Here is a 24,715-nt window from a genome sequence, read left to right as displayed (position 1 = left end):
GAGAGACATAAATCCTAGAAGGTCTGTCTCTTGGTCCCCAGAGATGTTTGGTCTTCTTGAGGAGTCAGAACATGCACGATTAAGAACCCGGGTAAGAGGGGACTGGAGAGATGGCTCAGTCAGTGAAGTGCTTCCTGCACAAGTGCGGGAACCTGAGTATAATCACTAGAAACCATTTTTTTAAAAAAAAGCCAAAATGTGGTGGCGTGTGCTCAGAACCCCAGTGCCTGGGAAGTGAAGTGGATCCCTGGGACTCTCTGGATGGCAGGCTTAGCTAAAGCAGCAATTCTAGGCCAGTGAAAGACCAGTCTCAGAAGAATGAGAGGAGGAGGAAGAGGAGGAAAAGTGGTGAAAGTAAAGACAGACAGACAGACAGACAGACAGATGTAAATGATGTCTGAAGAACAACTGAAGTTGTCCTCTGGCATCCATAGGCATAAGTACACACACACACACACACACACACACTACAGACAACTTGGAAGAAAGGGGGGTGATATGGATCTGCACATGTGTATCCACTAGAACCTCCAGGATAATATCTGAGTGCTAATACAGGGTCCATAGAATCCCTGATTTCTGAATTATCTTGTCTAACCACATAATTGTAAGTGCAAACAGAACCAGAGGTAGGATTTCTCCCTTATTCTGTGAAGTTGAGAAGAACAATCAGTAAAACATAACCGACAAAAGCACCACGTTAGGTTCCTTTCAAAACCACTAGCTTTTCGATTCACTAAGCAAATATTTATTGAGCATGGGAGACAGATGGAGACTCTGGGTTAACGGCTATAAATATTTTATTAATTTGTATAATGGATAAAAAACGTGAGATGGAAGAATTCCTTTCCCTCTTTTTACATGAGGTTAAGCCAGGCTATCTCGAGTGCACACTCAGTATCCTATCCTGCTTCTGTGTGGTATAGAGAGGTCCTACACCTAGGAACTTCAAGAGAAAATGGTGCCAGGCTGGTGCCTGGAGGTTCTCACTTGGCGGGTCTGAGGAAGACTCTTACTGTGGTGTTTCTGTCATTTCCCCAACAATGCCGATAAACCTTTGCAGGTAAGGGACCACGGCATGGTGTCATTCATGACAGTGTGAGCTCCAGGCAACGACGTTTCCTAAGGGCCCCAAGAGCCTATAGTGAACACTTGGATTCATAAAATCAAAGCCTTTGCATCAGATGAGCCCAAAGAAAAGTGCCTCTCAGGCTTCCTAATGCTGTGACCCTTTGGTACAATTCCTCATGTTGTGGTGACCCCCCCCAACCAATCATAACGCTACTCTCATTGCTACTTCATAACTGTAATTTTGCTACTGTTATGAGTCATATGTAAAAATCTGATATACAGACTATCTGATATGTAACCCCTGTGAAAGGGTCGTTTCATCTCTCCCACGGGGGTCATGAGCCACAGGTTGAGAACCACTGCCAAAGACAGAGCTTTATCATTGATCACAACCCTGCCCCCAAATCCTCAGGTGACCAGGAAATGGGCCCATCATCTCAAGAAGATGCCACCAGACCCCTGCCTCCCACCCATCCCCTAGCTCTGCAGTCACAGCCTGCAGCGACCATAGAAGGATGATCAGTGCTCTTGAGATAGGGTCTCTTGCTCAACCTGGAGCTCAACTGAGGGCAAGTATGCCCCCCCCCCCCAGCAATCTGCCTGTCTCCATCCCACACTTAGTCTTTTAGATGGGTCCTGGGGATTTGAACTCGGGTCCTCATGCTTGTACATCCCGTGATCTTACTCACTGAGCCATCCCCACAGCCCCTTGTTTCTCATATGCAGACGATTAGCCTTGCCATGGTTTTTTTCCATCTGTTCACTGAGAAACGCTGTGGAGGTGCTACAAGTAAGAAGATGCAGGCACCATCTCAAAGAGTTGCTGAGTAAAATTGGGTGGGGTGGTTTAGGAAGGAAAGACCACACCCGTGAGATCAGGGAAGACTTCCTGAAGATGGCAGCACTTGGGATGAAACCTGCCCCCAAATGGGTGGGAGATGGGTGTGTCAAGGATGGGTAAAGGCTTTGGGAGTGAAGGCAATGATGCCTCAAAACCTGTGGAGCAACTGTGCCCATGGGGCACATGTGCATGGCAAATAAAAGTTGAGAGACAGACATGGTAGCCTTGAAGACCCAGCGGCCTGGCTAGGAGGATGGCAATTAGCGGCCAGTAGAAATTTTGAGCAGAGGAATTATGGCTTTCAAACTCAGCCTCAGTGAAGCACGGAGTGTGGTAGACCTAGGAAGGATGGGAAAAGATGCACTTAGGTACACACTAGGTCTTCTCGCCTGGTGCTAGGTGCCGGGGCTGCTGGCTCGGAGGGACTGGCAGGAGACACCGAGCCCTCTCCTGGCCCTGCAGCTTCCTGCCCCACCTCCTTGACCCGGAAGCCATGACGCAGCAGAGCAGTTTCACACATTCTCTCCCCGTTCTCAGTCAGCAGCCAGGTCTCCCACTTCTCCACGAATTCCGATGTTGGTGGGACAAAGTGCTCGGGACGAGTGGGTCTTCCCTCCACCCACCCCTCTGGCTGGCTCGGAGCCTATGTGGGCTGAGCTGGTGGTGCGGGAAATCGCAGGGAGCGGGCAGTGGAAGGCAGCAGTTGTCAATACAGGCCTATTAGCTGCCTGGCCCTAGAGTCCCTGAACCTTGGCTGTCTCATTCCATTAGAGGCAGCTCTGCTGAAACTGGCACTTTAGAGCTGAAATTCAGCAGGCGGTCTGACCCGCCACTGCACACACACGCTGGCTGCGCCATCAGAGTGGGACAGGAGCACGCCGGCTCATCTTTCTGCGCAGATTCGCCCAGTGGCTGATGCTTCCTGAATCCCTCTGGAGCCGGTTCAGAACATTGGCTCCATTCCTGAGCCGTCTTCAGCCTCAATTATTTCACCTAGGCCAGGTTTGGGGTAGTGTCCGTATTCCAGGGTACAGACCCCGCCGCTAATCTTGGAATGGGTCCAGCACCCGGAAGCTGGTCTGGTCCACTATAGATCTTGACCAGGTCCTTCCTACCACTTAGCAAAGATTGTTTCCTCTGTTCTGGACTAGATCAGTGGTTTTCAAATCGTGTGTGTGTGTGTATGTGTGTGTGTGTGTGTGTGTGTGTGTGTGTGTGTGTGTACTCACATGTGCACATGTGTGTTCCCTAGATATGAAAAAGTTGAGGCTTCTTATATTCTGAACATGCTTCAACCAAATCTGATTTGTTTCTTGAGACAGCATCTCACTCTGTACCCCAGGCTAGCTCTGAAACAGTCCTCCTGCCCCTGCCTCCCAAGCGCCGGCATTGAAGGTGAGCACTACACCAAGTCTTTTTTTAATGGGCATGTATATTGGACTCCCAAATACCATCTTGCTTTGAAGATTTTATAGTTTGATTTCTATTTATCATCAGATTGGATACTTTTTAAAAATATTTATTTATTTATTTAATGTATGTGAGTACACTGCAGCTATCTTCAGACACACCAGAAGGGGGCATCGGACCACATTACATATGGTTGTGAGCCACCATGTGGTTGCTGGGAATTGAACTCAGGACCTCTGGAAGAGCAGTCAGTGCTCTTAACCACTGAGCCATCTCTCCAGCCCCAGACTGGATAATCTTTAGGTCTATTTCAACTACAATGTTTTCAGTTTTATGAAAATACTCGCTATAAAAATGCAAACACTTGAGAGGGTAAGGATTCAGTTGTCAATAAATTACTAAGCAAAACAAAACAAAACAAAACAAAAAACAACAAAAGCAAATCAATAAGGATCCTAGTCAGGCAGTGTGGGTCAGCAGGGGAGAAAGAAGTCGGGTATTCCAAATATTTGTGGGACCTTTTCAGAGCCTGTCCAACAGAATTATAATGACAAATATACAGCATTTTACACACACATGCATATGTGTGGACACACACATACGTTGAAATATATAGCCTAGATGACTACATAAAGTAGGTACTCTCTTGAATATATATCTGGTATCTAGAAATTGCTCTTTCAATTATAATGCTCCCAAAGGGGACTGAATCATATAATCATATATCATATAATCTCATATGCCATATGTATCATATGTAAGGCTCGTGTATGTGATAATATATATATATATATATTATCATATATATGATCTCTAGTACCTAGAACTGGACATGGTTCCGTGACTACTGGTTGAGACAAACTTCTCTGGAATCTTTCAGCAACCCGCTATACCCGATCAGTTTGGTGTACAATATATATCATGTAAGAATAATATTAATACTATTAATAATAATAATATCTTCTGGTTGCCACAGGGCATTAAAGACCTCAAGAAGCATTTTTCAAATCCCCATCTCCTTTGACATTCATTAATATCCTTTTAGGAAAATCAGGGCAAGCATTTGTGCCCCACAGTAGAGAAAATGAAACTCAAACAGAAATAAGCTGAAATGGTTTGTGAAAGGTCACACGGTCCCTTCCACGCCGTGCCAGCTCCGTTCTCCTTGGTCCTCAAGATCGAAAACCCAGAGTGTACTCATAGGAGTTCAAAGAGAAGAAACAGAGCAGGGTGGGAGACCCTGTCTGCTGTCCCACACCGAGTACTTCCTCCCGGCAACATTCCCGAGTCGTACTCACAGGTCACGAAAAGAGCTTGCTTCAGTGGCCGACTCCCACAGACCCAGTGCTGAGCGGAGACCGTAGGATGTAGGAACGATTCCCCACCCAAGGTCTCTGAGTCTAAGTCTCCGTGACTAACACCAAAGCCTTTAGCCGCGTGTCATCTGGCTAATTGGGCAAAGTTCTGTTGTGTGTGGTTCCGGAGCCCAAGCCCAGAGCTCAGCTCGCAGTCTGAGGGCTGCTTCACCAGCATTTGGCAAGCTTAATATAGCTTCCAAAGCCAAAATTGGCCCAGCCTTTGCACACAGCCCAGTTGGCCGGCACCGAAGCTTTCAGCCGACCTTTCAACCCCGATCCCTCTGTACAGGCATACGGTCCAGGAATAGCGGCCCTGACACACACGGCTGTGGAGATGAATTTATTGGCCAGGTTTGGCTTAGTCAGGAGACTCTGTTGTGATTGCTAAAGGCAGCCTCGGAGAGATAGTGGCTGCCTGATTCCTACCCCCAGGGCCTGTCACTCTCCCAACTTACCCTGGTTTATATGTCTTCATAGGTACAATGATTATTTTAAATTATCTTTTTTATTCTTTAGGATTTTATCTGTTTCGAATGCTCAACTACATTTATACCACGTTTACACCCCGAAACCAGGGTGGGGTCGAATAGCACTCACGAACTGTGGTCCCTCGCAGTTTTTTACTTATGTATGCATTAATTTGTGAACTTTGTGTGCACGAGTGCATGCCTGCATGTGTGTGTGTGTGTGTGTGTGTGTGTGTGTGTGTTTATATGTGTTTATATGTGTGTGTTTATATGCGCAGAGTATTTATTATTCAGTATTCACTTCACTTTGTTGAGACAGGGTCTCTCAGTAGGGCCTGGGGTTCATTGGTACGACTAGACTGGTTGGCCACTGAGACCCAGGATCCACCTCTGTGGTGTTGGGATTTCAAGCACAAGAACCACACCCAACTTTATCTGTGAGTTCTAGGGCTTCTCAGGCTGGCCTTGAACTCACTCTACAGCTTCCGAGGGCGGCCTTGAACTTGTAGGGATCTTTCTGCTTCAGACTCTCAGGCATTAGGATTACAGATGTGAGCCACTGCGTTTCATTTATTTAAATGAATAGTAATGCCCTTTGCAAAAACCTGACCTTCACTGCTACACTGAGATATGTCTTTCTAATTATCAGGCTTTGTCTGACTCTCTTTCCTTGAATGTGCTTCTAGAAAGGAAAGTGAATAAACAAACCACACTTATTCTGAGAGGCCGGAAATGACACATACATTCCAGCTGCCACCTCTGAAGCCCTAGCACCCATGATCAGGCATGGATCTCTCTGTGCTCCCCCTGGGTTTTGTTCTTGCATATGTAGTTCACATAACACGTGACTTCTCTACATGATGTAGCCTGTACCCACTGCCCTGATTTCCTGGGTGTCAAGGTAACAGACTCTAAGAAATTTTCTCACACAATTTTGAAGACTAGCCAGTCCCAGGATCTGCAAACAAACTCCAGGAAAGGTCATGCTGAAGTCTGAAGACCAGCAAGCTGAAGGCTGAGAAAGAGCCAATGTGTCAGCTCAAGACCAAAGACGGGAAAATATTACACACACACTGCCCCAGGACTAGAGAGACGGTTCAGCGAACAAAGCGTGAGTTTGGAACCCCAACAGTCATGTAACAGCCATTTGTGGTGGAGTTCATCTGAACGCCACCCCCACCTATGCTAGGAATGAAGATGGACTGATCCAATGGACCGCTGGCCAGCCAGCCTAGCCAAGAGACTGTACTCCAGGCTCAGACCCTGTCTCAAAAAGTAAGATTGAGAAATGGCTAAGGAAGAAACACTAAGCAGACTGTGGCCTCCACATTTGCCCACCCACAGGAATGCACACACACACATACATACACACACACACACACACAAAACTCCTAGGTAGGATTGTTAGGCATCTGGAAGAAGAATTCTTTCTTACTTGTTTGGATTACCAGCCTTTTTCTCTAATCCGACCTTCAGGTGATTGGTGATTGGATGGTAACTGTCCATATTAGAGTTCGTACACTGGCTCATTCATTAAACCTTTGAGTAACCTATAAATGTTAGCCTCATCAATAACTGTCATAGAAACATTCATAATAATGTGTATACAAATTGAACATCATAAGGACTGCCAATGCTAGCTCCCCCTGCAAGCACGCAGAAGGAAGGAGCAGGGAGTCCTGGCTGTTCAAAGGGAGAATGGAAGGCAGAGTATAGAAAATTTTTGTTCCTAAATCTTCACTTCTAATGTTCCATGCCCTTTGTGCTGTGCCCTTGTGGCAATTCCCACTCGAATAGGGACAACCAATAATAGAATTTCCTCTACAGTTTTCTTTGGTCATGCTGTCTATGGGGGAATCGTCTTGGTTATGTTAGTTGAGGTGAGAAGACCTGCCCTCTGTGAGTGGCACTGTCCTTTGGGGAGGGGTTACTGGACTGTATAACCGTGGAGAAAGCAGGCTGACCATTAGTAGTACACTGGTCAGTGCTGCGCTCGGTGTCTTGACTGTAGCTATCATGTGTCTCAAGTTCCTCACAATGATGGACAGCCTTTGATACAGAACTGTGAGCCAACACAAACCCTTTCTCCCATAAGCTGTTTTTGTCCGGAGATTTTTATCACAGCATCAGGAAACGAAATGAAGACAGCACTCTTTTGAAAGACCGTGAAGAACCATTTCCTGATTAGCTGTTGTTGCTCTAGCCTAAGACTCAGGGACTAGCAGGCTGGGCCCATCTGAAGCACGGGCATCTTTAAGGAGAAGGCAAATGCTTGTTTATGTAAGCTTTGATAGTGGAAATTGTCTTTCTTTAAAGAGTTTTTATTTCGTGTGTGTGTGTGTGTGTGTGTGTGTGTGTGTATGTGTGTGTATGTGTGTGTATGTGTGTGTATGTGTGTGTATGTGTGTGTATGTGTGTATGTGTGTGTATGTGTGTATGTGTGTGTGTATGTGTGTATGTGTGTGTGTATGTGTGTGTGTGTGTGTGTTTTGCCTGTATCTATGTATGTACTTCACATGTGTGCAACAACGGAAGATGCCATAAGATACCCTGGATATGTTATTGGATAGCCTGAGGTGGGAGTTACAGGCAATCTTGAGCCACTATATGGACACTAGGAACCCCACTCAGGTCCTCTGTGAGAGCATTAAGTGTCCTTAATCACTAAGCAGTCCAGCCTGGGGATTTTATTTTCATATAGCATGATTGTACCAGTGGCAAACCAGTCTAACAGAGAAAAGCTGCCAATCTTAGAAGAAAGGCAAGGTCATCTGGCCATCCTGGGGGTGCCACAGATGACCAGTGGCACCCAGTGACCCAGGTCTGCTGTATGATACACCTTTTCTCCACTATAGGAGGAGACACTCAGAATTCAGGTCAAAATTTCACCTTGACTCCTCTTTGTCTCAGACACACACGGATGTATGGATGCCTAGTTCTAGATTTGTCTACATACTCTGCCTGCCTCTTTCCCCTCAGTTGGAAACACTTAGCAAAGACTTGCCCTGATCATTTCTGTATTCCCTGTAACAAAGCATATAGTATCTTGTTGCCTAGACACTTGTTTGTATGTGTACATAAGCATTCCTATGTGTACATATGTACTGAGGTCAGAGGTTGACATAGGTGGCCACAAAGTCCTCAGAGCTCCTCCTGTCTCCACCTTCCCAGCACTAGGACTGCAGGCACATGCGGCCGGGCATCTGAATATAGCTCAGATGCTTGCTGGCAGAGCCATGTCTTCAAACCCCTAGATTATTGGCTCTCAACCTTCCTAATGCTGCGACCCTTTGATACAGTTCCTCATGTGGTGGTGACCCTCAACCATCAAATTATTTTCATTGGTGCTCTATAACTGCAATTTTCCTACTGTTATGAGTCATAATGTCAATATCTGTATCTTCTGACAGTCTTAGGCGGCCCCTATGAAAGAGTTGGTCGGCCCTCAAAGGGGTTGCGACCCACAGGTTGAGAACCAATGCCCTGGATACTCACTGAAGTAGAAGAAAGAGAGGGACCTACAGACACCCTCAGAGAGATGTTGAAATCAAAGCCATCAAGCCCACCAGAAACGTGCCCTTGTGGTTCCTCTGGGACCACACGTTGTTGTAAGGTCACAGGATTTCTTGAACTGAAGGCACAGACGGAGAAGCCTCCAGAACCAATACATTTGCTTCAGCAAGCCCACAGAGAGCATTTGTCTGTGGCTCCAGCTCAAACCGTGAGACTCTCTAGTCTGTGATCTGCCCTAGGAGCAGCCTCAGACCTCAAAGATGGCTAACCTAGCCTCGGAGAAATAGAACCTACCTGAGAACTGGGTGGAGCCACCAAGTTGATTCCCGGAGGAGCTGCCAGTGCTCCTGAGGGGGGACCCATGGCCGAAGTGATGACTCTGTACGGAGAGCCGAGAGCATTGAGGGGGGTTCCCACCGCACTCAGCGTGCGGGGGGCACTCACTGGGGTGTCTGTGTAGCTGGGGTGGCTGTCCATTGGCTTGCCCGTGGGCAAGGCTACTGATGGGTTCATGGATGTGGAGCCAGTGTGACCAGGAGAGCCTGCGAAAGGAAAAGCACACTGTGAGACGTTAAGGAAGCAGTGCTAGGGCTCCTGGGGACACGGAGATCTAGCCCGTCACCAGGTTTGTTTCCTAGGTCCTTCCTCTCCTTTTGGCCACTTCTACAAATGCTAGTTGCTCAGATAAGCAAAGTGCAGGGATACGAGAAAGCCTGGCCTAGAAGGAAACTCATTGATGTCTTAGTTCTCTGAGGTTGCCTCTAAAGCCACCACAGTTGCCGGACCAAGATGCATAGCAAATACAAACCATGATATGGCTCACGAGTCCCAGGTCTCTGTGATTGTGTCCTGAGCCAGTCAGTCAGGAAGTGCAAGTCAATGCCCATGTGAGGAGCAGAGTGAACAGGTGCAGGAGCATCACCGAGATTCCCCTCCTCAATCCATTCCCCTGTATGCCACTTGACATGACTGAAATGGCTCTGTGGGTACCAGGGCCTGAGAAGCACAGGAAGACTTCTGTCTACATGCTTGTAGACAGTACTTCTAACCTCCAGGGACAGAGCACTATGCCCCTGGCATCTGTGGAAGAGGTTCTAGGAGCATGGGAGTAGTGACCGAGAGGTGAGCATAAGCTACCCTTCTAGGCTCAGGGAACCATGTTCCTTGTTGTACCCAGTAACTAACGCAAGTTGAAAGAGATGGGTGGGTGCTTCCCTGTTGTCTTGAGAACCCACCATGGAACGTTTTCTCCAGAGGAGATATAAAGCCTAGTCTCTGCAAAACAGGAGTCGGGAAAGCACAGCAAGCACAGCCCACCTGAGCAGCTGATCCCAAAGGTCAGATACAAAGAAGCGTGCAAAATCGCTGCCCTCGGCTCCGTCGTGCACTTTGTTGTATACAGGGACAGAAAATGAGAAAGCGGCGTGGTCAGGGAGCATGGCCTGCAGGAGAAGCTGCCCAGTTCCACACCCCTCCTGTGAGGCACACTCTGTGTGAGGTAGGTTGGCTCCTGAGCAGTCAGTGCTAGGATTAGGAGACAGGGAACAACCTTCCCCATTCAGGTTCTGGAGCAAGAGGCATCAGAAAGTAACTGTGGCTGCAAACATAAATTGCCACTAAGATGGTGCCCACTTGGAGTTTCCCTTGGCCCCTCTGCTTCCTTAGGTAAGGTCTGCCTAAGCAAAGGAGTTCTCTAGAGCTGGCAAGATGGCACACTTGGGAAAGGCACAAGTTGCTAGGTCTAGAGACTGGAGTTCAAACCCTGGGACACACATAGTCCCAGGAAGGAAGGAGAAAAGCTTCCTCTGACTCCTGTACATGAACTGTGGCATGTGGGTTTATGTATTTAAACACACACACACACACACACATACACACACACACACACACACACACACAGAGACAGAGAGAGAGAGACTGACACTGAATGAATGAATAAATGAATGAATGCAAAATGTAAGAGGGAATAATTGTTTTATGCAGAGAACAACCTCAACTCAAGACCTCACACTCATCCACACCTGGGCCCAACAGCCCATTTTTTTCTAAAATTATCATTCTGGAGGAAATTATTTAAACTTTTTTAGAAGCAATAAATAATTTTAGGGAAATACAAAGTGTAATGGCTAAACTTCATTGTCAACTTGACTAGACTAAGATACACCTGGGCAAGTCTGTTTCCAGAGATGTTTAACTGAGGAAGAAAACCTCACCCTAAATGTGGGCATCATAACCCACCGATGGGGTGGCAAACAAAAGGGGGCAAAAAGCGACAATGCCCAGTGGGTACTGGCATTCCTCTTCCTTTGCTTTCTGCTCTGTTTAGACTTGAGAAAGCGGCCCCACACCACAGACAGAGGCCAGTCCTGCCGCACTGCCTCCTCTGCTGTTATGGACTGCAACCCCGGAACTTGGAGCCAAAATAAACCCTTCTTCCCTTAAATTGTAGCTTCTTCCCAGGTACTTTGTCATGGAAATGAACCAAGGAACAATGCACCACCTAGAGAGTACATTGTTTCTGGAAGGAAGGAAGGAAGGAAGGAAGGAAGGAAGGAAGGAAGGAAGGAAGGAAGGAAGGAAGGAAGGAGCAGGGAAGGGGAGGGAAGAGGAGGGGAGGACCTGTTGTTATGCAGCTAGTAAAACTGAAGGCAATTTGACTGTGAACTGCAGAAGAAGGAAGGTTGTTGGATTGAATGAAATACTGAATTCATGTCCAGTTTTTAACTGTCTTAGAGAGGTACAGGACCAGCAAGATGTCTCACCTGGTAAGGGCACCTGCTGCCAAGTCTGATGACGTGATTACTTGTCCAGGCCTCACATAGTAGGAGAGAACCAACTCCTGTAGGTCATCCTCTGATCTCCCACATGTGCCATGTCACATGTTTGCAGCAGATGAACACACACACACACTTGCTCTCACACAATCAAGTAAATAAATACAATTTTTATTTTTAAAAATTAAGGTGGTTTATTTCTGTTGTGTCAATGAGCCCAGAAGGAGTAGACAGTTTATAACTAGACTTTCAAGAACAATCAAATTCAAAGAAGGCAAATGCATCTTGCACCAATGTTTTTGGAAGTCTGACCTTCACAATGGCCAAGCAGTCTTGACAATGGTAGTCTTGCTTTTAGTAAAGATATTGAACTCTGCTCTGGGTTGACGTGTATGTCCCTCCAAACTACATCACCGAACTCAAACTCAAGGTTGGAGGACCTGAAGAGAGCCTTGGATTGCATGAACCCATGGATGGATCAACGGCCTTCTTAAAGAAGATTCAGGATGCTACGAGGCCTTCCAAATCTCTTCTGCATGTGAGGACACAACATTTGTCTCTTTTTCACTCCTTCCATCACAGGAGGATCCAAAATCACAGAGTGCCACTATGAGAGTAGAAAGCCAGCCCTCCCTAGACACCGAACCTGTCAGGGCTTTGATCTTGGACTTTGAAGCCTCGAGAATTACAAGCAAAAAAAAAAAAAGAGTCATTATTTATGAATTAACCAGTCCGAGGAAACTTGCTACAGCAGCAGGGATGAGGTGAAACAGTCACTTGCTTGGGCTGACTTTGTAATGAGGATCCAGGCCCTGCACCTTGTCTGCTTTGCCAGCTCGCTGATCCTGCATCTTGATCTTCCATCAAACTGCCTAGAAGCCTAGAAAATGCCCTTAGACTACCCCACAGAGTTCATTTTCTTTCTTCAACCAGAAGCTTCTTTATAAAATGACTTATCTGATGGAAATTCCTCAGGAGGTCACCTTCTGTCCTGACAATAGACCAAGGAAAAGGGTTTTCTTTTTCTAGGCCTCATTTCTCCAAGCAAGGAGCTAGGGCTTGGTAACCTCTGTGGTTCCTACAGCTATGTTCTCAGCTCGTTCTGCGAGTGATGCCCGGAGCATAGGTTTCAAGCATTGGAGAGAAAGGACAAGCGAAGGTAGGTCTGGAATAGTCTGAGCTTAACCGCTGGCTGTGGGGGGCCCTGCTATCACCTACTTGATTTGCTTAGGCCTTGTCCAGCAAATATAGTTTAAGAAGCCAAGTATCACCAGGAGCCAAACCATGACAAGAATATATAGAATACAGAAAGAACACTATCACTTTCCAAAAATCTGCGTGTGTTGTGGCCATGGATACAATGCTATAGAGGAGACACAGCTCTGACATGGAAAACTGCCCTAGGTTGATCTCTAGGCTCCAACCTTACAGCCATGTAGACTTTTGCTTTCTTAAACAATGAACTTGGGCTGAAGAGATGGCACAGTGGTTAAAAGCACTGACTGCTCTTCTGAAAGTCCTGAGTTCAAATCCCAGCAACCACATGGTGGCTCACACGCATCAGTAAAGAGATCTGACTCCCTCTTCTGGAGTGTCTGAAGACAGCTTCAGTGTACTTACATATAGTAACTAATCATTAATGGACACTGAGAGTCCAACATTAGGATGGTCCATTCTCCTCGGTTCTCAGGTTGACCTGGCTGTGTCCTCTGTATGTGCCCGCACCTGGGTCTCTTCCTCTTTGAACCTAAGTCCTGTTGGACGTCTCTGAGGAATTCTGTAGATTGATACAAACACGCCTGTCTCAGAGAACCAAAGAGAGTGCCTGAAATCCAGAGCCCAGAGGCAGCAGCTGGAACATGTGGTACTCTGTAGGGGGTGTGAAAGGGGGCTGCATGTAAATTGAGAGCCCCACCCCCGAAGATTAGTTTTGTAACGATCAAAGGGCCGGAAGTGTGGCTTGGTGGCAATATATGCCCGCAGTGCGCAAAGTCTTGGCTTCAGTACCAAGCACTGAAAATGAATTCGTCCAATGTAAATGAAAAGGGAAAGCCCAGGTAAGGAATTCAATTGGTAAGCACTGATACAGGGACATTGGGCTCTGTTTGTTTGTTTTGAGACAGGGTTTCTCTATGTAGCCCTGGCTGTCCTGGAACTCACTCTGTAGACCTAGACCAGGCTGGTGTGGGATTTACAGAGATCCACCTGCGGCTGCCTCCCAAGTGCTGGGATTAAAGGCGTGTGCCACCACCGGCTGACCATACTGGGGTTTTTAATATTGAATTTTCTGAATAGCTGGCTCATAAACAGTCTAAGGTGCTCCTCTGTCACGCCAGTGCCCCAATGCCTTCCTTACATGCCCTCATATCCTCTCATAATTCAGCCTGGCACAAAGATCACCTTTGGTGACCTCTCTTCAGGATTCCTGGTGACCAGGGGTCAGTCACCTGTTTGCTTGTCCTGCCAGCCCAGGCCACATGCATCTTGAACTAGTTGTGGATGTATTCCAGCACATCTGTAGGCCCCAACATCATGCCACAACGTCAGAAGTTTGGACAGCCCTGCTATAAACTAACCTTTAAAGTTATATGGTTTATGTGCTCAAAATATGACTTGGCTAATTATTGAACATTGAAACTTCTGTTATATATATATATGATATATAACTAATATATAATATACTATATGTCATATAACTAATATATACAGTTATATATAAATACAGAATATATATGAATGTACAATTAATAAACAGAAATTATTTGAATAAGAAATCAGTGCTCCAGACAGTTATCAAACACAAAAATCTGTGAGATCTCCGAACAGTAAATGAAGTGTATGCATGTTTAAGGAGAGAGGGGGGAGGGAGAAGGGGCAGGAAAGAAACAGAAAACAGAGAGAAAAGAAGACGTGAAAGAGACAGATACTTATTGAGAAAGAGAAGAGAGAAGTACTGGGACTTACAGAATTCTTACCAAGGTAAGGGGTTGCCTAGCAACCGATCCTCAGCCAATGAAAGTAAAATGTCAAGCCTGTAGTCTCTCTGACTGGCCAGACAAGGGAGCAAATGGCTTGGCGTGGCGTGCCCACCCCTTTGCTGCTGTGCCAGGGTGGAGAGTTTGTTTTCCCATTGGCATCCCTCCTCAGGAGGGCAAGGAGCCTTGTCATGAGCCATTGACAACGGCTAATGCCCACCCACGGGGAAGGGGGTACAGCTTCTCAGAACTGGATTCTCCACAATAAGTTGGGGCGAGGGGGAGAATCCTGGGGCTCTGCCCCACTCTGGATTCTCCCACGGTGGGGACAAGCCCACACCCAAGTCCCCCGTCCTTTCATCCAGTAGGACATTGTGCCTAAGCTGACAGTCAGAATATGCGATGCCTGGCTTGTTCTTTGTTTAAGAAAACTTACACATCCTTTCCCTACTTGGCTCAGAGCACACAGGCAGGCGGCTGAGCGAGTTTGGCAGGGGATTGCCTTATGAAGGGTTTTAATTGACACTTTAGTGTTGTCTTCTCTCCTGAATGACAATAATAGCTAATATTATTGAGGAACTACCATGAGCCAGACAGAGCTCTCAACACTTTCCATACATTAACTCACCTCACGCCAACAGCCCTTGGATGTGCATACTTAGATTTTTTTTTTTTTTTTACTAGCTTATATTCATTGTACGCACCAGTGGGCTCCATTATGATACTTTCGTGCACACACATGTGTCAGATACTTTGAGGCTGGTCCTCTTATTGTCTCTGTTTGCGTGGATGTAAAACCTTCGAGACAGTGGGATCAAACGAGTTACATGAGGGAGTAAGGCAATGAGAGCAAGCAGAGCCACAGGGCTTAGGTGTAATGCAGGGCCTCTGGCTGTACAACCGCAGCTGCCAGCAGATTCCTAAGATCTACCCTCGCTCTTCCTGATTCAGCTCTTGGCCTCTCTCTCGGGATCCTGACCTGACTCTTTCTAACACGACACTCCTAGTCCTGACTCCGGCCCTTCATGGTCCAAACCTCAGCTGTGGTTCCCTTCTGCAGGGCCCCTGGCCAGCATAACCATCCACAGAAGAGCCACCCTGAGTTAGGATTTCCTTAGATACTTCTTTACATTTGAATCATTGTTGACCTTCTCCAAAGCACTTTCCCATCAATATCTGGGCTGGACGGGGGAAAAATGTATACCCACTAGGACAGAGCTGGATATCTACAGGTGTGGAAAATAAGGTATTAGAAATGAGATTCCCTGGTGATGAGGAGCCCAAGTCAAAGCACGTCCAGTTAGAAGCCCTTCCTTAGCCAAAGCCTTTCCTGGCTTTTGTTAAAGAGGGAAGAAACAGGAATTTGTCCAGAGTGGAAAACGTGCGGAAATGAGCCAGTCTGCCTCTGCGGCGTTCTGCCCTAGGCTATGACTGTGGCTATGGCTATGACTGTGGCAGTGGCTGTGGCCACTGGCTGGAGAAGGAAGGCCAAGACCCAAAAGATGCATTGCTGATGGCCTAATACAGCTGCTTGTTGCCCAGCTAGGGCCAGAGGCAGAGGCAAACAGCCTTGCCCAGCCACTGAGGGCAGTTCTGCCTAAACTCACTCAGTTCAGGAAGAGGCTGTGCGGTGGCTTCTTCCAGTGCTGGGAGGTGGGGGTGGGGGTGGGGAGGATGAGGGCTTTTTTCTTCCATCTTTTCTCTTTCCTCCACTTCCCCTCCCCTCCCCCCATTCCTCCCAACTCCCTCCACTCCCGCCCTAAAATCTGTAATGATGGAGTGGTGAAAAGCAGGGAAAGATTGATAATCAGCCTCATTATTACCAGCATTATATATAATTATAGCAAAACCTCACTCATTTGGATCAATTGAGAGGAAAATCAGTTTAAATTCCTGACAAGTTGGCAGATTACTTTTAAATTACAATTTTATTACTTCCAAGTAACACACGTGAATAGTTTGTGTTTCAAGTACCGTAAGCTAATGGTTGCTAAGTGGGGATTTTATAAAACCTGCTTTAAAAGACTCTTTTGTAATTAACACCCCGTTAATATGCTAATGACGCCCCTACTATGCTTCTTAAATTGCTTGAAAACAGATGTATCTTTAATAGGCTCGGCGCTTCTCTCGCCAGTTTATTTGCTTAACAAACCTTCTTTATTTTATTTTCTTTTATTTTGTAAATCAGCAAATACAAACTAGTTTATACCATAACCAGTTCTTTCACATTTATTATTTGTAAATGTGTACAGATTCTGGCGTGTGAATGCAGTCTCACGTGAATGATCGTATTCAAGGCACACATGAGTAGGGGTCAGAGGACAACCTCGCTGTCTGTTTTCACCTTAGTGGAGACAAGGTCTCTGGTGATGGTAGTGGTGGTACCAGTGGTTAGTTTGGTGATGCCAGCTTGCCCAGGAGCTTCCTCTCCTGGCTCTGCCTCTCATTCCTTCTGGCCCCGCCTCCCATTCCTCCTGGCCCCGCCTCCCCTCGTGGCTCCTCCTCTCATCTCCCTGTAGAGACTATGTCCAGCTATTAAGTGTCTTCTGGGAATTCTTAATCATCCTCACATTCAGAAAGTGCCATCTCCCCAGTGACCTATGATATTAATCACCTTTCATAATTGATTTTGTCATAAATCAATAAGACTATATATATTGCTTTTGATTAGAAACCAGACTTCTAAGATTTCAAGAACCACCTTGATTTATAAAAGAGGGAATGAGCTCAGAGACAGCTCTGCTCAAGGCCACACAGTGTAAACCTTGGTCTGATTTCTCAAACCAAGCATATTGTACTCACTCAGTAATGCCTATAGTCATGACATTCTTCATGAATCTATGCTGCTATTTCCATAGCAACTGCTGGCTTTTGCAGAACCTTTTTTGAGTGCTATGGGCCAGGCTCCAAGACAAACCTTTTAGACAGAACCATTCCCCTTAAGGACACTGTCTACTTCATTCCAACTACAGGTTGGTACTGAGTGGTTTGTAAGGTAAGACTTAGCCCCATTAGGCAGATCAGCAAACCGAGGTTCCTGATGACAATGTAGCTCTTTGAAGAGGGCTTGCTGTGAATTACTGCAGTCAAGACTGTGAATGGCTAAAAACTGGGCTCTAACCTCACACCATATCTGTCCTGTCTTTCGAAAGTTTTGCCCGCACATTACTGTCCCACCCAGGACCAGTATGAGCCAGACTGGACCAGATGGGTATGACATTGCCCCCTAACAAATGAGATGTAAGGGGATCTCACTGTCTACCCCACAAGCAAGGCCCATATTCTGCTAGCCTGTGTTCCATGAGCCCTTCTAGCCACGTACCAACAGAAGTTTGAGGCAGAGGCATGAGGGTGCCAGGATTTCACTGCTGATGTCTCTGAACATTAATCCTACCCACCACAGCTCTATGACCCATGGCCTCCATCTCTCTGGGCTTCTTGTTGAAGGTCTCCCAGCCTCTGAATAAGGATAAACTTTTTCAAAGATCGTAGTCATCTTACATTACTGTAAGCTACGTTCCTATACAATATTGCCCCTGGCTTCATGTGTTGTTGGGTTCTAAATACCTGAATTTTTCAGATCAAGACACGTAAACTCAGCCTGAGAGAAGCTTCCAAAAATAATGGAGCCTCAAATGTTTTCAAGACTTTGGAGACTCTGTGTATACTCCAGCAGGCCAAGCAGGCGACAGGTCCTCTGCTTCTTATGCCCTACAGGCCACGGGGTTTTAGACCTTACGCTGAATGAGTAGATGGATGGATGGATGGATGGATGGATGGATGGATGGATGGATGGGTGGATGGATGAATGGATGGATGGATGGATGGGTGGATAGACAGGCACTCCCCCATCAGTGCAGGATATTACTTCCTCTGACATCTGCTCTCGTACCCTCATTGCTGGGGCTGTGAAAACACGGGTGCTCCAAACCCCGAGCCTTGTGAAGGGCTCCTTCCCCTTCACACTCCCCACTAGTAAAATGGCAAAGAAAGACAAAGATGATAAATCCCAGAAATGAAATTCAAGCAAACAGCCTAAAATATTTATTGAGCACTCTCCCTGCCAGTCCTCTAACTTCTTGTAAATGCTCCTTTGAATTAAAGATCACAGGTTTTCCCATTTTTAGAGTTCAAATATTAATTCTGAAATCCTTATAGGAGCTTGGATTGACCTTTAACCCGGAAATCCTTACTGTGCCCAGCCCTGCCCTCTTCTAGGCACAGCAGCTGACCAACAGAAACAAGGACTCCGGGCTCTTTGGTTCAAAGGTGAGGAAACAGGGGTCAGAACTTAGCAAGGTCCCTGCTCTGCTGACAGGGACTTTGGAAGACCAGGGGTGGGAAGTTCCTAATCATGGCAACCTCTTGAGCCCCTGCCCTGGAGCGATGTGCTAAGCTGTAGTTGTCTGGATGCAGGAGCCAAATCCAGGTCATGTCTCCTTCAGCATGTCCCGGTGTATAGTCCAATACTTTAAGGGCAGACATCCCTATTGTTAGAAACATACAGAATTCCAACCAGATTTAATTCCAGCCTCCAAATGGTGAATGGAAAGGAGGAATGAACTTCTATTGCACATTTATAGTTTTCCATGCTTAAAAAAAAAATCAAACCCTTACAACTGTAGGTCAACGCTTACCCACTCAAAGTGGCTTGCAGGGGCGGGAAGGACACTGTGGCTTAGCTCTGCCTGTCCCTGCTCCTCTTTCTCCCCACTCAGGTTGCTGCAAGGGAACTGCGAAAATGAATTTGAAGATGACACACATCCCCACATCCCAGCCAAGCCATGTGTGCTTTCTTAAGAATCTCCAACAGTCACTGGAAGATCAGGGATAGATGACCTCTGGAATGCTTTGTCTGACTGTGAGAACTCTGCTCCATGACAGAGAAAGCAGAAGAATAGTGTTTTACAACCAAGGTGTTGGAAATCACAACTCACGGAAAGGCAATCAGAAATGGAAATAAAACTTCTCTAGAGCGATTCCCCTAGGGACCAGCAGCCTTGCTGGAGCAGGGCCATATCTATAGCTGCTTCTCACACACCACAAGGGTAGATGTAGATGCAGTATAGCCTGTAAAAATGGATACTGCTTACTGTCTGGCCAACCCCTGCCCCAGAATGGAAAAATTCAGCACATGTTAAAATAAACTGTGATCCATATAGGGGGGAAAGAGATTAACCTCTGTTTAGTTCCCTGCCTCTCTTCTAAGATATGTATTCTTCAGCTACAAATTTAAAAGGAAAAAAAAGTGCTATGAACCAAAAAGTTGTAAATAATACAGGAAAAAAATAGGTAAGTTGTTCTTACAAATAACTCCCCATTCCAGGAGGATCCGAAATGGAAAGGAGTTTCTACCTCCTATTCCACCCTCCCTTTCTCCCTGGGCGTGGCCATGGTGTAAGATTACGTTTGGCAGCTCTGGATTTGTGTCCTTCCTAGACTCTTGCTTCTTACTGTCGAGATGACATCGGACAGTTTGCCCAAGCTCTTAAGGATTCTGCTTTCCTGTCTGCAAAGTAGGGGAGATGATGACGGTGTGTTATCTCCAAGGATCCCAGACAGTACTAACTAACATGCACATGTAGTGCCCCAGAGAGTGTTTGGCACACAGTAGGTGCCTGGTAAATGCGATTGCTTTCTCTCTTTTGCGATGATGACTGAGCTAAGATTGGGTCCATCTCACAAAAGCAATCCAAGCCCAGGAATTCTAAACACTAAACATCTTCCATTTTCTGAGTCTGTGTCATCCACTTTCTTATAAGAGAGGAAAACAGCAGCTTCCCTCAGTAGCCCAGACATCAGACACTCAGGGCTAAAGCCTGGCTCTCCTCAGGCTCCAGTGCGATACTATGGGGAAAGGGAGAGATTTCTCTTTGCATAGTTTCTCCTCTTGGTTTCTATTGATCCGTCTACCTCTTTGTAATATTGTAAATGCTTCAGAAAATAGTTACCCTAAATATGTTCCTTCCTACATCTCATAAACAGTTATTCCATCCTACAGAAACCCTAACCACTTACGCCCATGGTAGCTTTCAATTAACCACCCACACATCTGCAGAGGGGGAAAAATGTGTTCTGGAAAACACACACACACACACGTGTGTGTGTGTGTGTGTGTGTGTGTGTGTGTGCATACATACACAAACACTGCCAGCTCCGCTCTCCTTTCTAGCTAGTCTCAAGTAGAGAGGGGACAGTTTCTATACCAATAGCCGGGTCAGGTGGGTAGGACTCTTACAAATCAGGAGGTCCCCAAGAAGCCATTGGGTCACTGTTGCTCCTAAGCTATTCTGCAGTCAATGATCAGCCAGATTGTCTAGGCTGGAGTGAGGTGGACCGCTGCCCCTATCCTTGCAAAGTAAAAGTGTCCACTTTAAAAGCTGTGAGAAGCAGCTCTGTATAGCACAGACCTACAGCTGGACTATCCAGCCTTAAGGGCCAGATGTGCCATTTTTCTGGCTTTACCTCCCAAAGCCTTTGGCTACTCTTCTCTAAAGGAAGTTAGTAAAGCAAGCCGTGTCAGCCAGCCTGCTTGCTGTTGGATTGGCCCCAGCAGAGCACTGAGAGCTGGTCCCTGGGTTGTAGGTGCTTGTTACCTCTGCCCCTTATCCTCTCTCCCCTGGGATTAGTGCGCAATTGGGTGGGGGGATCATGAAGTTTTGTCTCAAATCTTCCAAAGGGAAGCACCCTAGCAAAACAACTTTTTGTTCTGCACAGTTGGCAACCCAAGACTTAGCCAAGAAGGAGAAAATAGTTCTTCTAGCGTTCAGGGCAGAGTCCAAGCTCAGAGAGTGGGCACTCTGTGGGTCCCTGTGGGCACTGACCCTCACTCAGTCCCTTTGTAGGCACATCATAAGCACAGCCCAGACACGAATGTTACTCCCCAACAATGACATTGCTGACCTAGGCATTCTTACAGGACCCTAGAACCTTCTGCAGGTCCGTTTGCTAATGTGTGAAAGGGCAGGAGTTACCCACCATTGTAGTTCTGAAGGCAGAGGCATTCTGGCTGCGGGTGGTATCCCCAGGGCTCCTGAGCCTGCAGTGGGGCCCACCTCCTGCGTTGCATGTTCTTTCCTTTGGCCTTGAGTGTAGTAGGCCTTCTCTTAACTGCCTCATGCAAACAAAATGGAAAACATCAACAGAACCAAGCAAAACAAACTATTCCTTTCCGAAGCATGACAACAAAAAGCGCCATTAGAAGCAAGCATTTAAACATCCCCTCATGTTATGCCAGATCTGAAACCCAGTGACACTAAACACTGGAGCCTCCACAATGGTGACAATTGAAGCCAGCAAAATGTGTGGGGTTTTTTGCAGATTTAGTTGTACATTTTTTCCAGATTCCCAATTCATTATTCTACAGTAATATCTGGTATTTAAGTTAATTTGCATGTTGGCTTAGCAAAATGAGAGGAATGGAAATATTAATTTGTATTTGGTACCAAATGTACAGATAACACCTTTTTTCATGGACTAGCTATCCCATTTAATTCTCAAAACAAAACTCTAAGAATGAAATTACAAATCCCATTTTAGAAACTGAAGATGTGAAGGCTCAGAGAGGCTTGGTGGCTTGCCTGAGATCACAAAGATAAATGATAAAAAACTAAGGACCAAAGACAGCGATCTCATTCTCTCTGTCTCTCTGTCTCTCTGTCTCTCTGTCTCTCCTCTCTCTCTCTCTCTCTCTCTCTCTCTCTCTCTCTCTCTCTCTCTCTCCTCTCTCTCTCTCTCCCCCCCCTCTCTCTCTCTCTCTCTCTCTCTCTCTCTCTCTCTCTGTGTGTGTGTGTGTGTGTGTGCACGCACGCGTGTGAGCGTGTCTCTCTTTCTGCGGGTGTTTCTTTTTGCTACATCAAGTGAAAGCAATTCTAATTTCAATGAGAGTGTGAGGTACAGAGACACTCGGCAACTCTACCCTTTACTGCCTTGGACTAATCTCGGCCTTCCTTTAGGCCTCAGCTTTGGTGTCTACCCAAATGAGACAGCATCCTAGACCCTCTCTAAGGAATTCTAGACTAGTCCCTCTTTCTTCTTCTGTTTTGAAGCTATCAATTTCACAGACCTTGAGGGTCTCAAGAATCTAGCCAAAGATAAACACAACCCTCAAACAACCAAGCTCATAGGCAAGGGGGAAAGCCGCCCTCAGCCCTGAAGAGGCCTGAGATGGGAGTGGAGAGGGGCCAGGACGACATCCCTGGGGCCACGGTCAGGCCATATTGATGGCCACCACTCTTGGCCATCCAATTAGTCCAAATAACTTGAGCTTTACTTTGTGCTAATTCCCATGTCCCTTTGGCCCTGGGACCAATCAGCAATCTTCTAATGCTTCTGCCACTCTGCATGCACAGCATCACTGTGTGTACTTAACGAGATTACCCCAGTGCAAAGGGTAGTGTGTCATTCACAGTCTCCAGGTGGCCAGCCCCTGATTGGCTCCTAGAGTCACTGGATGCACTCTGAAGGAATGGGATACCCCCTCACCCAAAGCTTCCAAACAAGGGACAGCAGTGTGTCACAGGACCTCACAGAGGACTCAGTCCAGTAAAGAAGGCAAACCTTCCTCCCAAGGCCTTTGGATAAATTGGCTGCCTGTTCACAGAGGAGGTCAAGAGAGCAGGGACTTCAGTTCTTAAGTTCTTGCAAAGATCTTAAGATCTGCTTTATCCTGTCAAAATCCATACAGCGTGGTCTCTGACTTTGGTTCCCAAGAACACGAACTCCACGCCACATGAGACACATGAGGAGTCAGTTGGTTTGGAGGATGGTTGCATTTACATGTGGCTGAGTGTCTGTGCTACTCCTGTCCCTGAAGGGAGGGGTCCTCAGGGACAGATGTGCCCCCCCCCCACATGAGGGCAGCCGGCGAACTCAGCCTCCTGAAGCTTCTTGGGGAAGTGAGGGACTAACTACCCTGCCTGACTTGGCTTCTTGGAGCCTCAGTTTGCAGGTTCTCAGAGCCTGGCCTTCCCTACCCCCAGCCCTAGATCTCAACCCCCAGCCCTAGATCTCAACCCCCAACCCTAGATCTCGACCCCCAGGGCGGAAATGAAGACAGCAACCCTTGCTGTGGAATTGGGGGCAGCAGCAGGGGAGGAGAGAAGAGGTTATTAGCAAATCAAAAGGGAAGAAAGCAGGGAGGAAAGCAGGCTGGCAAATTAAAGGGCTATGTTTCCTTTTTGAAAATCCAACTGTAAAGAAATGGGCTTTTAAGTAAAAACAACCTTGCCCTTGTTGTAAAGTATTTCCGGGACTTTTTGCCCAAGCAAAACCTTTTACATCACTTTTGTCCCCCCTCATTACAAATTAAATTAAATAATAGGTGCATCTTAGCAATTTCCCTCACTCTCACTTTTCACACCCACACAGACATGTGGGATTGTAGCAAAAGCTTTGTTTCAAACCCTTTCCAACACGCTGGTTCAGACTCTCATAAATATCCCAGGACCTTCTTCTGATATGCAAACATGCCTTCACCTTGGGACCATTCTCTCTTCTGCATGGACAAGCACCCACGAAACGCTCTGTGTACCCACTACACATGCATACGAACGTACACGTTGGCCTTCCGATTCCAAGCTACGTTATCCCGTTTTTCCTCCCTGCCTCTCCCCACCTTCCCCCCCCCCCCCCGTCCCCGACAGGTTCACACTCAACACGGTGAAGCCCAAGAGAGGTCCTTACCCCCAAAGCCGGTGGGAAACTTCATGAAGTGGGAATAATTTCCATACATGTTGGCTGCTCAGTTCATTCCTCTGCCGCGCGTCTGGAGAGTACAGCCTCTCTCGGCTCCCAGGCACAGCCAGGCTTCCGTCAACTTGGGCTAACAAGAGTGGCCATCGCTTGCTAGCAGCCGGGGGAGCGCAGGCTGGGCCAGCCCTCTGGGATTAGTCAAGAATCTGCCTCTAGATCCGAGAGTCCACATAGTGTTGAGAGGCTGTGGCGGCGGCGGCAGCTGGTGCCTGTCAGTAATCACGCATAATGCTACCGCCGCTGCTTACTCTCCTTGCCTCTTGCCGCCGCCGTCGTCGCTGCTGCTGTTGCTACTGCTGCCGCCGCCGCCGCCGCCGCCACCACTGCGCCTGAGATCCTGTTGCTAGTTTGATTAACTCTGGGTTGGGCTGCTGTGAGCGACTCTTCCAGCTCCCCGCTAGTCCCCAGAGGTCCCTACCGGGTGGCACAATCTATTAGCTGGGAACCAATCGATGTGTGACTGCCCTAGTGGGTCAGGAGAAAGGGGGTGGAGAGGGGAGGTGGCAGGCGATAAAGACTCTTTAGGTGCCTTTTCTTTGACTCGCACCCACAA

At 47.0% G+C, this 24,715-nt stretch overlaps 1 protein-coding gene across 1 annotated transcript in view; it reads right to left on the bottom strand.

The window, feature by feature from the left end:
* The window catches only part of Rxrg (retinoid X receptor gamma), a 40,560-nt gene extending 16,418 nt beyond the window's left edge, over positions 1-24,142 (bottom strand). Inside the window, exons 1-2 of the mRNA XM_052199934.1 lie at positions 24,094-24,142; positions 8,955-9,202 (exon numbers count right to left, since the gene is read on the bottom strand). Coding sequence (XP_052055894.1) covers positions 8,955-9,202; positions 24,094-24,142 — 297 coding nt within the window. The remainder of the gene's footprint in view (positions 1-8,954; positions 9,203-24,093) is intronic.
* Positions 24,143-24,715: the final 573 nt, after the last annotated feature.

Source organism: Apodemus sylvaticus, chromosome 12 (genome assembly GCF_947179515.1).
Source record: "Apodemus sylvaticus chromosome 12, mApoSyl1.1, whole genome shotgun sequence".
NCBI classification, from domain to species: domain Eukaryota; kingdom Metazoa; phylum Chordata; class Mammalia; order Rodentia; family Muridae; genus Apodemus; species Apodemus sylvaticus.
This window is presented reverse-complemented; position numbering and strand designations above follow the sequence as displayed.